Genomic DNA, 13,472 nt, shown 5'->3' with positions numbered 1-13,472 from the left:
GAGACACTGGTCTGACACCAGGTTTTGCTTTGAAAAGAAAAAATATATATATATTTATTTTGGTTGTTTGGTTTGCTTTGGCTTTTGGCTCTGAAAATAATTAATGAACGTCAGTTATCAGACAAGACAGGCAATCAGGGACCATCACCAGAAAAGCAGGAGGAATGAGATAAAATGAAACCACAACGGCCATCTGAGAGGAGACCACACAGAGGAAGGGGAGAACCACGCGGGCAGCAGTTCCCGGGACGATAGCCGGGACTAGGGTGAGACGCTGGTGGCCTCCCCGCACCCTGGCACCCCCACCCGGCTCTCTGAAGTACCAGGGAGTAGTCACAGGGACAGAATGCGACAGCAAACTCTGGCTTCACGGCTTTGCTTGCTTGCCACCCCTTTTTTGTTACTTCAAAGTCCCTCCAGAAAAATCTTCAGAGTCAGTAATAAGAGATGGGGTTCCCCATTAAAAAGAATGCGTATGGTCACTGCCTGTGGGCTTCTAAAGTTGCCCGACATTGAAGAGAAAGAAAGCAGAGGATGAACAAAGTTGGATGGGTACCAACTTTGAAATTCTTCTTTTTCTCAGTTGAAAGATATGCGGGGAAAGACGCTACTACTGATTATGGCATGAGGAAACCACAGAAATTCTAGCTTCCTCCTGCAAATATGGACCAGGAGGAAGGAGGTGACCAAACTCAAACTGAGACTCCATGAGACAGGAGGTGACAGAAGGGGCATCGCTGAGAAGAAGAGACTCTAGCTAGGAGAAGAAGTCTGGCAAGAACCCCATTAGCTCAGGAGCGGAAAGCAGTTAAGAACACCCAGAACCCCTTGGGATTCTTCCATCCAGTCTCCCCTGGTGAAGACAGCGAAGACTTAAAGCTGCTTTCTGAGAAAACCTCCTGGTTTTCCAGGCTGGCGGTCAGCTCATGTTGCTAATGGGGCTGATATGCAGGTTAAATGAATGTGCCATGTGTCCCCAAATCAGGGGAAGAAACCCGTATGCTTTAAAACAGAAGCTGCCCTCCTGAGGCACACCCCCCCTCCTCCCCACAGACCACCCCCATGTTGAGGATGAGGACCCACAGAAAACCCACAGTGACACAAAGCGGAGGTGCTTGGTCCCGGGTGACTGGGTGGCCCTTGATAAGTCTCTCCAGAAGGCTTCCCCTGGGGACATCTGCCAGCCCCATCAGTACTGTGGGGTGCCTCCTGTTCTTGTTCCCTTAAGCTTCCTTCTTGGAAACGGGACATGGTGGGGTGGTGCTGGGGTGCCGGCCAACTTCAGGGCCACAGGGTGCGCCCTGGCGTGGGGGCAGAGTGGCACGAGGTAGAGGCATGTACTTACCGATGCACGTCCGCCCGTCTGAGTGGAGGGCGTACTTCTGGTGGCAGCCGCACATGGGGCCCGTGTCCGTGTCCTCACAGCTGTGCTGGCAGCCTCCGTTCCCGTAGTTACAGGTTACTAGTTAGGCCCAAAGTGTACATACGTGTGTATAAAAGGAATGACAACAAAGACGGTTAGTTCATCGGTGTTGGTTGGTTCTCTCAAGGGATGGGGAGCAAAGTGATGGCTTAAGGCAATCAGTGAATACAGGCGCACGTTTCCCCGGACTGCAGCCCCCGCAGGGCCTCGAATGGAATGGCTCGCTCTCCTGATGGGACAAGGGACACGAGGACAGACCTGGGTCGTGTGGGCTTCCTACAGGGCTGGCACCAGCTGACAGACTCAGATGCTGTCAGGTGAGGAAAGGGTTAGGAGAGATCATTTTCTCCTTCCTCAGTCCCAGAGACACTTGCAACTGTCTCGATGGGACAGATGTCTGTTAATGGCAGGCATCCTCCACAAGGTGGGGGAGGGCGGTGGCAGGCCCGTGCTGACGGGGACACTCATTCAGTTCTTGCCCAGCTTGCTCTCCTCTGCCCGGGACTTGGGCATGTGGAAAGATGTCCCCGCAGAAGTCTAGTCGGTCCTAGTCCCAGCAGCCATCTCAACGCCTGTCCCCTCACAGGCTGGGTCCTCCCAAGGCAATGTCTGAACAGATGGAATCTGTGCAAATTAATGTCAGCTCACGTGCACTTTGGAAAATGACCTTTTATTTAAACGTGTTACATAGTTTGTTTGCAGGGTCTGCGGCCTGGAGGAGCTGGATGGAGCCCTGCAGCCCAGAACCCTGAAACGTTTTACAGCATCAGCAACCTGGGGTGGCTGGAAGGGAGCTGAACAGAAAGGAGCCAGTCTGAAGTAGGAAAAATGATAAATGCAAGTTACTTTAAAACAAAACTGCTTGTTACCATATTTTAAGACAAGCAGTATTGCCGAAGGGGATCCCAGATCTCTGTAAAGCAGCCCTGCTTTATTCCGCTCACAAGACAACCCTAAAGGTGCTCGAAGATGCAAAAATCAATCTCAGACCAACCAAGCCAAAAGTTCCGATTTGGCAGTTGGGGTTAATGTTGTTCCATCAGGTGGATGCATGGCAGGGCTGGTGCCAGGGGGAGGCCACGGGTGGCAGCTCCTGGAGATGGATCGCAAGCATTCCAGAACCGTGTCCCGCAGCGGCCTCTCCTAGGCAGTGCTCTCTCCAGGGGCACAGCACACAGCCTCTGGGGCGTCCATCCCCGAGTGACGGTGGCGGCCCTGTCAGCCTGGACACGTGCCGTCTCCCTGCCAGCTAAGGAGGACATGAAGAGAGTGGTTCTGCTCAGTGTCCCAGACGCTGTCCTCATGACCAGAGAGAGGCTCTAGTGGGCTGCCTCTTCCAAGGGGAACTAATGTCCCGTTAGCAGGAGGGGCCCGACTTCCGGGACGACGTTTCCAGGACCCGCAGAACTGCTCCAGCGCCCTCTGGCCCTTTCTCCAGAGGAGCATCTCTTCTCTCAGTTTGCCCGGGAGCCCAGCGACCTGCAGTCACATTCTCTCATCTCTGAAACAGCTCGTCTCTCTGCCTGGGAAGAGCCCCGGGGAAGTCACGGGTATAGACCAGCAGCGATCTCACGTGAGGGCAGAGCCCCGGGAATAGGCCTGCCTTGGCCCGGACCTCACATGCCCTTCCAGACCGAGGAGAGCCCCGCGCCAGACCGGGCAGGAGTGGAACACCACAGCCAGTTCTTTCCGAGCTCTGAGCTCCCGGCCATGGGCTGTGACCTGCCGGTGACTCTGAGGAGGATGGAGGGCTGTCTGAGGCAACCCGAGGGAGGGCCATGCTTAGGGTCCATACCCCCCGCTGGGGTTTGTGCATCTCATGGACCCCAAGGGCCGAGCTCGTGAGCACCTAGGGGCTACAGCTTGTACATGGTAACAGTACGGGTGCTGTGGGCTCTGGGATGACCAAGAAAGGACGGAGAGAACCCCCTCCAGCCCTGGAGTGGGTCCTGGACTCTGGAGAGATGAAGGAGTTTGGTGCAGGGGCCCTGTGTTCCCGCTGGTCCACAGAGGCTGGCTAGGCCAGGCCCTGGCCCCCACCCCAAATCCAAATCTAGAATTTCCTAGACTCAAACTGGCTTCCAGGGCTAGAGGGAGAGCTTCAGAGCTAACGTCACATGAACTCAGCATGCAGACCGCACAGCAGGGGCCAAAGGTGACCGGATTGCCGGCCTTTCCCAGGAGGGCTGCAGGGTGCTCGCCCGCTCCTTGGCTCCAAGGCTGGTATCCGATTCTCCACACAGCTGGACAACACCCAGTGCCCGAGCCGAGAGGCTGGGGCTGCTGTTTCTTTCACCAGCAAACATTCAGGGCAAGGGCTTAGCTCTTCTCTGTCGGGGGTGGTGGAGGGCTTTGCCACTCACAGCACTGCCTTCTCCCTGACCTCTCGGATCAGGTTGGTCCCTTGGGAGATGTTCTCTGAGCAAAGCGTCCCCTTGCCATGCTCATCCCAGACGGATCGGTCAGTTCCAGCCACTGCCTGTGGCCTACGGCTCTCTCCCCAGTACCCAGCGCAGGGCCTGGACGGTCTTGCCGAGTGAAGGAATGCTCTTTACTTGTGGCTGAGCCTTTTAACAAGCCTTGGCCATTGTCCGGAGGACTGGGAAAGCTGGAGCTCTTCGCTTTCTGTTCTGCCGAGGGGCAGCAGGTTTCTCTGTAGCAACAGGAACCGTCAGATGTAGAGGATGGGAGGGCGTGGCTGGAGTCCCGGGGCTGGAGCTGGGCGCCTGCCCGTGGTGACCTCGTATATGTTAATCTGTGTGAACCCACGGGAGAGCTCAGGAACAAAGAGGAAGGCTGCCCACCTCTCAGAATATGCCAGAAGGGAGCACCTTCACGTGGGGAGTGGGCAGATCGTGAGTGGGCCTGGAGCATGGTCTCCGCGGAGACAGGGGTAGTGTCTAGTGCATGTGGATCCCCAAGACCTTGCGGACTGAGGAGGGCATGGGTTGGGAGAGGTGTAGCTTGCACCAGAGGAAGCTGATGACAACCGATACAGTCAGACTAAGGATGACAAGCCAGTGAGGGCCAGTTGTTTCTTGTCCACAGAACGAAGGCTGGAAAGCAAAGCCCTTTCCTTTGCGAGAGCTGGGCAGCTCAGTCTCCCATTTCCGGGGCAAGTTTGGGTCTGCTTCTCTACTGGGAGCTGGATTTCCATTTCTCTGAATCAGAAAGTGGGCCTGGAATGAAGTCCTTTTCTCTGGCCAGATGTGGGTCGGGCTCACACCGGTCTCTCTCAGCTCTTGGTACACACAAGCCAACCCGGTGCCAGCACAGGCTGCCCAGCTGCCCAGTGAGCACAGCCCGCCCCTCCCCTCCCCCCACAGCAGCTGGGAGCTGGGTCTGAAGCTCTGGAGGACTATGAGTGTGTTCAGCCCTGGTCCTACTTCATTTGCCGTCTCCCACTGCTCCTGGGGAGCTGGGGGACCCCATTAAGAGGCTGCCTAACACCTGAGCCCTGCCGCCGGACCTCCAGCCTGATCTTGGACGGCACCTTTGGCCAGAGGCCTCATTCAACCCAGATCTCACAGGGCATCAACATTTACGGCGGGCCCTGCAGGGGCGGACTGCAAAGTTGATCTTTGATCCTGGAATTAAGGTCAACACAGGCTAGGCTGGGACCCCCTTGGGCCCCCAATCCAGCTCCTCTCCTCCTTTCCCACCCTGTTCTACCAAGGGCTGCCCTGGTCCACCAAGAAGCCCGGGCTTGTAGGCCTCTGTGCACAGCCCGCCGGACCCGCTGGAGAGCTCAGGCTCAGAGCCTGTGGGGCTCTGGGGCTGGGGTTACAGCAAGCACCATGGGGCTCTTGAGCAGGGTCCTGCGCTGGGGCCGTTGGTGGTGGTACGCTGCGGGGCATAACACCGTGTCTGGAGTTCATAGCCTCCGTCCCTCATGCCTCCCCACGCTTCTTTGGAGACCTTGCCCTTCTTTCCACCCCGAGGTGCTGAGAGCCCTCCCTGGGCAACGTCCAGCAGACTGGACAGACCCCCCCCACCCCCACTCCTCATCCCTCATAAAGCAATGGCAGGAGACGCGTGGGGATGTCTGACCCATTTGCCTCCATCTACCTACGTGTGCAGTCCTTCTGGTTTTGGGCAAGGTCAAAGCCGGGCCTGCAGTCACAGGCCACCCCACCTTTGGGCGTCTCCCGGCAGATGTGGGCACAGCCGTGGTCTTTGTTCATGCAGTTCATACCCTCTGGGAAGAGACAGACGGGGGAGGAGCAGGGGCCGGGGGGAGGGAAGAGAGAAAACATTTTAGGCTGAAGAGAGGCGGCCTCTAAAATGTCGCCGTCAGACGCAGCGCTCCACGGCCGCTGCTCGCTAGTCCCCCCTGCCCCCCAGTACACGCCAGGGTGAACACAGAGCCACCCACAAGGGGAAGCGGGGAGGAACCACGCACACCGTGCCCAGGTCTCGATCCAGGGCTCACTCCGAGGACAGCACTGTGCAGGCCTCCAGGGAACCCACGAAGAAGCGTCCCTGCCTGGGTCAGGTCACAGAACCCGGTACGGCTCAGGGGTTTAGACCATTTCTTCATTAGGGCGGGTGTGTGTGTGTGGGGAAAACACGGCACCTTTCCATCTGCCCAGGGACGGCACATGCCCCACAGGGGCAGGCGGAGACTTTGGTTTCAGACTGGGCTCAGGGCGGGCGCTGACGGGTCAGGGGACTGGGTGGGTGGGCAGCAGCCCTAAGCAAACGGGCCCTGGTGGGCTGGATCTTGTTCCCCGGGAGGCCTGTCCATCCTGCAAGGCCACCTCTCACTGCGTCCCTGCACAAGTCGGAGGCTGCCACCCTGGTCTGCTGGACCTTCGGGCTCGTCCCTCAGCAGCCCCATAGCCATGCCCTGAACTACTTGCCACTCATCTCCCCTCAGCTGCCCGAGGGGATCTCTCTCTGTCCCTGGTCACTGCAGGGCTCCCAGGACCCATGGAACCCTCCCTCCCAAATGCAGAGCCCTGCATGACCGCTGCTGGCCTCCAGCTCCACTGCACATCCCATGCCCCACGGAGCCTGTTCCTGGTCCAGAAGCACACGTGTCCCGATTTCCAAAATCTCAGCCCAGGGTTCCTACTATTTGGCAAGTTTCTTTTTAAAGGAAGATGTCTGCCAGCCTCAGATACCTTGTTCTGTGAAGCCTCACTTGAAAGGGCAGCCGGCAGCAGGCCTCCCTGCTGGCTGGGAGGCCTCACAAGGGGGAGAAGGTCCCAGGGTGCCAGGGCTGGGCCCCCCACTGCCTGCTAGTGTCCCCGCCCTCTGGCTGCAGCCGCTGAGTCACCTGGAGCCCCGTCCCTCTTGCCCTTGCTTCGGCCCTTCCAGCTTGTTCTCTGGGCCGGGCTCGGAAGCCGTGTCCCTCACAAGGCCGGCTTTTTCCTGTCTCGTCTCCTCCCAGCCTCCCCAAAATTCTACTGTAGTGCCAAACCCTAGGCAGCGGCAAAGTTCTGGGCACGTTCTGGGCCCCTCGCCCCTATAAAGGCAAGCACGCCCTTCAGAGGTGGGAACACAGGGTTAAGACACCTGTCCAAAGGCCGATGGGGCACTGAGAGGCACCACCAGGACTTGGACCAGTACCTCAGGCTATAAACCTCTGCCTCGCTCCTGCCCCAGAGGCCTTGTGCAGTGCAGGGCTGGGCTGCCCTGGGTTTCCAGGGCAGGCACTGGGGACCATGAACATTGAGTCTGCAGAGGCCTGGCCTCCACTCAGTGCATGCTGAGGATTATACTGAAATGTGCTCTGAGGGCTCTGGGATGACAGGGACAATGAGGGTCCCCTGGGTGGGACCCAGTCACCCCTAGTTCCTGGGACCCCCACCCTCCCATCCCCCATCCCAGGAGACTTGCTCTGCCCTCCCCGACTGCCTGGAGTGGCTCAGACCCCTTTCAGATGACCCCAGTTGATGTTTATCTTCCTAGTGATTTGTGAGGAGTTTCCAGAATTTATGAGGTCATCAGGGGTCAAGTGAGAGGTTGTAGGTCACAAGTCCATCAAGAGGCTAAAGGCAGATGACAGGAAGAGCTGCTGTCTGCCCACACGGCGCCCTGAGACCTTACTTCCATGTCCGGTCCGAGAGGAGGCAGCCCCGGACAGAGGGGAGGAAGCCACAGATGGGGACACGCAGCAGCCTCCTTTCCCCAAGGTGGCTGCCCCGTGGGCCAGGACCAGCTCCATCTTGACCCTGTCCGCTGTAAGCACGGGTGTGGGACAACAGAGATCTGACATACACTTAAGAACACACACACCCCAGCAGCTACAACGAAGATTTTTTAAAAAGTCTGAATTGAAATGAAACAAAGAAATGGCCCTGAGGGAAGCCTGCCCTGTGCTGGGCGCGCGGACCTCTGCGCTCACCTGGATTTCCCCCTTCCCCAGATCACACCGCTGGACCGACGCAGAGTGGGACCAACTACCCAACGGCTAAGCGAACGAGCTTCCGGTGCCAGGGCTCCTCGCTGGAAGCTTCTGGTGCATGTGGAGGGACGCCCCCTCCTGTCCCGGAATCTACAGCAGCACGTGCCCACCTTGCAGGGCGGTGTGGGAGACACAGCGGGCAGCGGAATGATGGGTGGGGACAGTCTGGGGCTGGTGTGGCATTTCTGGGTGCTCCACCGCGACCAACGCCAAGCTCCAGGGAGAGGTCTCTGAAGGTGCAGTGGGGGAGGGGGCACCGGGGGCCCTTGCGGGTCTGCAAGAGCCAACCTCATGCGGAAAAAGTATGGCTCTCTGAGGTCACAGGCTTAAGTCCGGCAGCTTGGGGTGGGAGTCTGGTCTCCTTACTAGTTGTGTGTCTCAGAAAAAATCGCTTCTTTAATAAAGTGGCCATGATCATCTCTGCCTCACAGACAAGGCAGGCTGGGTATTCTGACACCAGATCTTTCCATGGGGGCGCCGACTGCAAAAGGCTGGTGCCTTCTCCTGCGGAGCCAGAGAAAGCACAGCTCCTCGTGGGGAACTTGGCTAGGCCAGGCAGCCCCTCCTCAGGTAAGCTTTCAGTTGAGGGGCTCTCCTGGGCCACGGAGACATATGCAGCCTCTCACCAGGTCCCCGGAGAGAGGCTCGCTCAGAGACTCGCTGCCCTGAGGTGCCGGCCGGCAGGTGGTGGCCACCAAGTGGCCTCCCGGGCCGTCATCATGGCTGTGTTAACGGTGGGCTAAGTCTGGCGTCACCCTTCACTCCCCGCTTACGTGGCACTTCTGGCTCCCCAGTGCCCACAAATGTACAAGGACTTGTTGTTCCTGCCTCTTCGCAGCCTTGTCTCCTGCCACGGACGACTCGAACCCCACCGCCCACAATTCCGCACTGCCCACTGAACGTCCCCGGGAGTGCCCCATCCACGCCCCTGCCTCTCTGATCTTCCACAGACAAGATCCTGGGCCTCTTCAAACCCCACCAGTTCCACGGGGCTTCCCGACTGCCCCCCATGTCGCCCCCATGCCGCCGCCCCGCCTTGATCTCCCAGGGCCGCCCTGTGGCTGGCCCAGGCGATCGATGCCACTCACACAGATCTGTGCTTTCCTCCTAAGCTGGGAAGGGCCCAAGGGGCCCTGTTCAAGCTCAGGCTTATATGTGATGAGGAAAGGGAGACTGAATTTCCATTCCCAGCCAAAGAAACACAACTTACGAGAAGCGCTGCGAATCATCACTAACCATAAATTTGTCACTGGGGAGCTGATGTGGCCCTGAACGTTGGATGCTAAACAGAGCCCAAGGCTTTAAAAGTCACTCAGCTTTCTCCCACTCCATGGACTTGACATGAGGCAGTCTTTCTTCCTGAGAATCTAGACTTTTAATAATGAGCCAAGATGTTGATGTTCTGCTGACAAAGGATAATTTGGGGTGGGGGTAACCCAGTGTCCCAGTCCAAGTCGATCTGGAAGCAAGCAGTGGAAACCCGGAGCCGGGAGGGTAGGCCTCAGGCCTTGAGTGTGTCCACGTCAGTGGGAGAGGCAGGCCAGGCCCCCCCATCTTCTACGGGAAGAACGGAGTGAGGTCACCTGACTCATTGGGCTCTCCCCACCCACCACCCCCTTGCTCCAGAGCACAGGGCCCTCCTCCTAAAGCCGAGGGCAGGGCCAGCGCTAGGTCCCCCGTGGAGAGGGCTATGGGGACCCCTTTACATTTCTGACAATTACAGAGGAGCCTGAAGAGTTTCTGTTCAGGTGTTGACAGGCTATAGCTACTCATGTTTACTACAGCAGAAATTCGATGGGGGAAGCTTACATTTAATAATTTATAACAATAGAAATTAAAAAATGTATTACACATTAACATTAATTTTTTAAAATTAGAAACTGCATTTTCCAAATCAAGGGCAGAGCCAGCTGCGGGGAAAGTCCTTGCAGAGGAGAAGGGAGTGGGGGCGGGCGCTGATTCCTGACCCTGCTGTTTGAATCCCTGGGCGTGAGGCTGGGCCTCAAGCCACGTGTCCCCCCCGCCTCATTCTCCAGGCTCTTGTCACTTCTTGTCTCCACTGGGTTAAGGGGGTGTCTCAGTTGGCTGCGCCTGCCGCAGCCTGGACGCTACAGGAAGTGGTCAACCCGTGGTGGCACTCCAGAAGGCGCGGGCTCTGTAGGGCCAAATGCCACCGTGTCCCTCCTCCAGGAAGCCTTCCTCGGCCCCCCAGCCCAGTCAACGGCCTTCTGGATGCCTGTGCTCCCCTCGCTCACAGCACTGACACGATGGCCATGTTTCTCCCTGGTCTTCCTGTGACTCTCTGACCAGCCCCTGAGGCCAGGCTGAGCTCTGAGCCTGTCAGTCCTCACTGTCCAGATAGGTCCTGCCTGGGACGGGATCCTCCGTGTCCTCACCGTGAAGGGAGGGAAATGGAATAGGCTTTCCCCTCCTCCACGAGGGGCTGGGACACAGGTCTGGCCCTCACACGCCAGCAGCCACCACGCAGGGAGACAGGCTGACAAGGAGCAGGCCGCCCCCAACTGCCGGCCTCACGGGGCCTGGAGCCCTCTCAGCCTCGCAGCTTCTGGAGGAAGCTCCTCCGAGCTGGTGGCCATCAGGGTGTCGCCCTCACGTCGGCAACCATCGCAGAGATGGTCGCAGCTGCCCAGCCTGGGGCCGAGGACTAGGGTTTGCTCTGCGCTGGTAATTCAGCTGCTCAGCGGCTGGAGACACAGAAGCCACATTACCTTCCCCTGGGCGCCGGGGCCCACTGGCTGCTGCGGGCCACGGGAAGATGTGTGTCACGGCGGGGCAGAGCCACAGACTGGCAGGGCTGGGTGGAGCCTTGCAGGCCTGGCCATCCATCTTGCAGATGGGAAAAGGAGGTCCCGACATGGGACGTGTCTGTCTCAGACCAGACGGCAGGACTCCAGCCCAGGCTGCTGGGCTCGCAGCCATCTTGTCCCACCCTGGGGTCCCGCACTACGCGTGTGGGACCCAGTAGGCTGACTGGCCGCAAGCTCTTCCTGGGGTGAACAGAACGGGGAGCCTGGCACAGAGGGTGGTAAGTGGCGGCTGCCACTATTAACTGTCTTCAGAATTATGAACCTATTAACGTTCAAGGCCAGTGCAGATGCTTCTTCCTCCATGAAGCTCTCTGGGCAGCCCCTCAACAAAGCACATAACCCCTGGCTCCTACGACCTTGTAGCAGCTGCCCCTGAGCACAAGGGGGGAGCCTCAGCTCACCAAAGAGCCATCAGGTGACTCTGCCCGCGTCACCGCACCTTTGGGAACAGCGCGAGGGTCCCCCCAGGAGCCTGGCCCTCCCACCCTTCACCTGCTTGTCCTCTGCACCCCGCTCTCCCTCGGCACCCTCGCCGGCCCCCCCACCTGCTGCAGGCACCACAGTGGCCTCTGGCAGGCCTGGCCCCCACACACAACCGGCTCTCAGCAGAGCAAGGGGATGGTGCATGGGCCAGCCTGCGACAGGCATGCCACTGGCCAGCACTGAGAGGCGTCTCTGCCACAAACGCGCTTTCTCTGCACTCCCCTCGCCGGCTGCCCGATGCCCCCATTCTTCTAGTGTAGCTCAAGATGGGACCCTGCAGACCAAGGCTCCTGGCTCTCTGTCTCTCCCTTTCAAATGGCAAAGTGCAGATGGGGTGGGAGGCAGGGTCCTCTCTGTTTGTCCCCCTGTGCTCGTCTAGCTGCCGTCACCTCTCCCCCCAGCCAGAAAGCTCCTGCGGGCAGGGAAGGTGTCCTGTTGGTGCTACGTCCTGCTGCAGGGCCTCCACAGGGCAAGGCTAGCTGCCGAGCCCGGAAGGTGGCCAGTTCCAGTGCTCACCACCATCAAGGCACCCTGAGGAAGGGTGTGCCAATCCCAAGAGGGGTAGGGGCTGGAACCCGCCTGTGTTGTATCTGACTGAGCCTCTGGTCAGACCTTCTTCTCTGGGTCTTTTCTTTCTTTCTTTCTTTTTTTTTTTTAAAAGATTTTATTTATTTATTTGACAGACAGAGGTCACAAGTAGGCAGAGAGGAAGGCAGAATGAGGATGAAGCAGGTTCCCTGCTGAGCAGAGAGCCCGATGTGGGGCTCGATCCCAGGACCCTGAGATCATGACCTGAGCTGAAGGCAGAGGCTTTTTTTTTTTTTTAAATTATTCTATTTATTTGACAGAGAGAGATCACAAGTAGGCAGAGAGGCAGGCAGAGAGGCAGGCAGAGAGAGAGAGAGAGGAGGAAGCAGGCTCCCTGCTGAGCAGAGAGCCTGATGCGGGACTCGATCCCAGGACCCTGAGATCATGACCTGAGCCGAAGGCAGCGGCTTAACCCACTGAACCACCCAGGCGCCCCGAAGGCAGAGGCTTTAACTCACTGATCCACCCAGGCGCCCCGGGTCTCTGTTTTCTTAGCTGCGAGATGGGCTGTCATATCCTTTACCTCAGGGGTTGCCGTGAAACTCAAACGAGAGAACTATGTAATGTGTGTGGCACAGTCCGGGTTCCTGACTCATCCTACCTGGTGCTACAGGCAAATCCTTGCTAAGCCACCTCTCCACCCCCGTGGGGGAACTTCAAGGGACCTCTTTATCCTTGCCTGGGTCCATAGTGCCCAGCACAGGGCCTGAAAGAAATACTAGGAGAGCAAAGGTAGGAGAGAAGGAGGGAGGAAGAGGAGAGAGACAAAGATTGCCCAGCCTCCGCGCGCCTCCCAGAGAATTAAGGGAGCATTCTGCGGCATTCGCAGCTGGGTGTTCTATGAAACAGCCCCTCAGGGACCCCACAGCATACATTAAAGACTCTGAGAAGCCCTGTAGTCACTGGTGGGACAGGGCCCTGCCTCTCCTCTAACACAGCCCCACTCTAGGATGACCATGTCAGTTCACCTGGCAGATGAGCTTGTGGTGGCCCAGGGACCGAGGCAGTGCAGGCCTGGGCAGGGGATGGGGCCCTGGAGCCTGCTGTGGCTCCCTCGGCCTCAATCCCAGGGACGGAGAAGGTGGCACTCCCCCTGTCCTCTTCTGGGACAGCTGTCCTGCGGACAGTGAGCGAACAGGCAGCACGGCCAGCACGGCTCCTGCCAAGGGTCCGTGAGTTTGGCAGGGGAGCACCGAGGCACATGAGGCGCTGGACACCAAGCACTTCTGCTCCAGGGGATGGGCCCTGAAGGGTCTTCAGGGTCCTTGGCTCTACCCGCTCTGCTTCCACCCCACCCCAGCTCCTCTGAGAGGGCCAGACCCCTCTGGCCAGCTCTGGCTGGCCCATGGTCTCCATGATGCCAGAGGCCAAGCCCAGGCCTGGGCACAGATTGGGTTTCTGTGAGCCTGCAGAACCCAAGGGCCCCGGCCCAAACTCGGCCCTCCCATGGCTCCTGCTTTGTACCACACCTGCTCTTGGGGGTCGAACAACAAGATGGCTGGCCCGGGGCCACATGCGGCCTCCCCTGGCCTAGCTCCCTGTTCTGATATGGGGAGTGACACAGTGCCAAGTTCAGCAGAAAGCCTTGTTTACCTCCGTGCCTACAGGGGAAATAAGATTGAATTTCAGAGTCGTTTCCAGAAATCCTGGTCCTCGGGGGCTTGGGGCCAGGCAGGCCAGGCTGCTCGCCAGGTCGAATCTAATTTGATCTAACCCATCCAAATCCAATTATGTTCTG

At 58.4% G+C, this 13,472-nt stretch overlaps 1 protein-coding gene across 3 annotated transcripts in view; it reads right to left on the bottom strand.

Moving 5' to 3' along the window:
- SCUBE1 (signal peptide, CUB domain and EGF like domain containing 1) overlaps positions 1–13,472 on the bottom strand; it is a 134,533-nt gene that overhangs the window by 51,588 nt on the left and 69,473 nt on the right. For 2 of the 3 annotated variants that reach the window (XM_044228546.1, XM_044228547.1), the window contains exons 5-6: positions 5,496–5,621; positions 1,346–1,462 (exon numbers count right to left, since the gene is read on the bottom strand). The exons of the other annotated variant lie outside the window; for it this stretch is intronic. In XM_044228546.1, coding sequence (XP_044084481.1) covers positions 1,346–1,462; positions 5,496–5,621 — 243 coding nt within the window. The remainder of the gene's footprint in view (positions 1–1,345; positions 1,463–5,495; positions 5,622–13,472) is intronic. 3 annotated transcript variants of the gene reach the window in all.

The sequence above is a fragment of the Neovison vison genome, chromosome 12 (assembly GCF_020171115.1).
Source record: "Neovison vison isolate M4711 chromosome 12, ASM_NN_V1, whole genome shotgun sequence".
Lineage (NCBI taxonomy): Eukaryota > Metazoa > Chordata > Mammalia > Carnivora > Mustelidae > Neogale > Neogale vison.
This window is presented reverse-complemented; position numbering and strand designations above follow the sequence as displayed.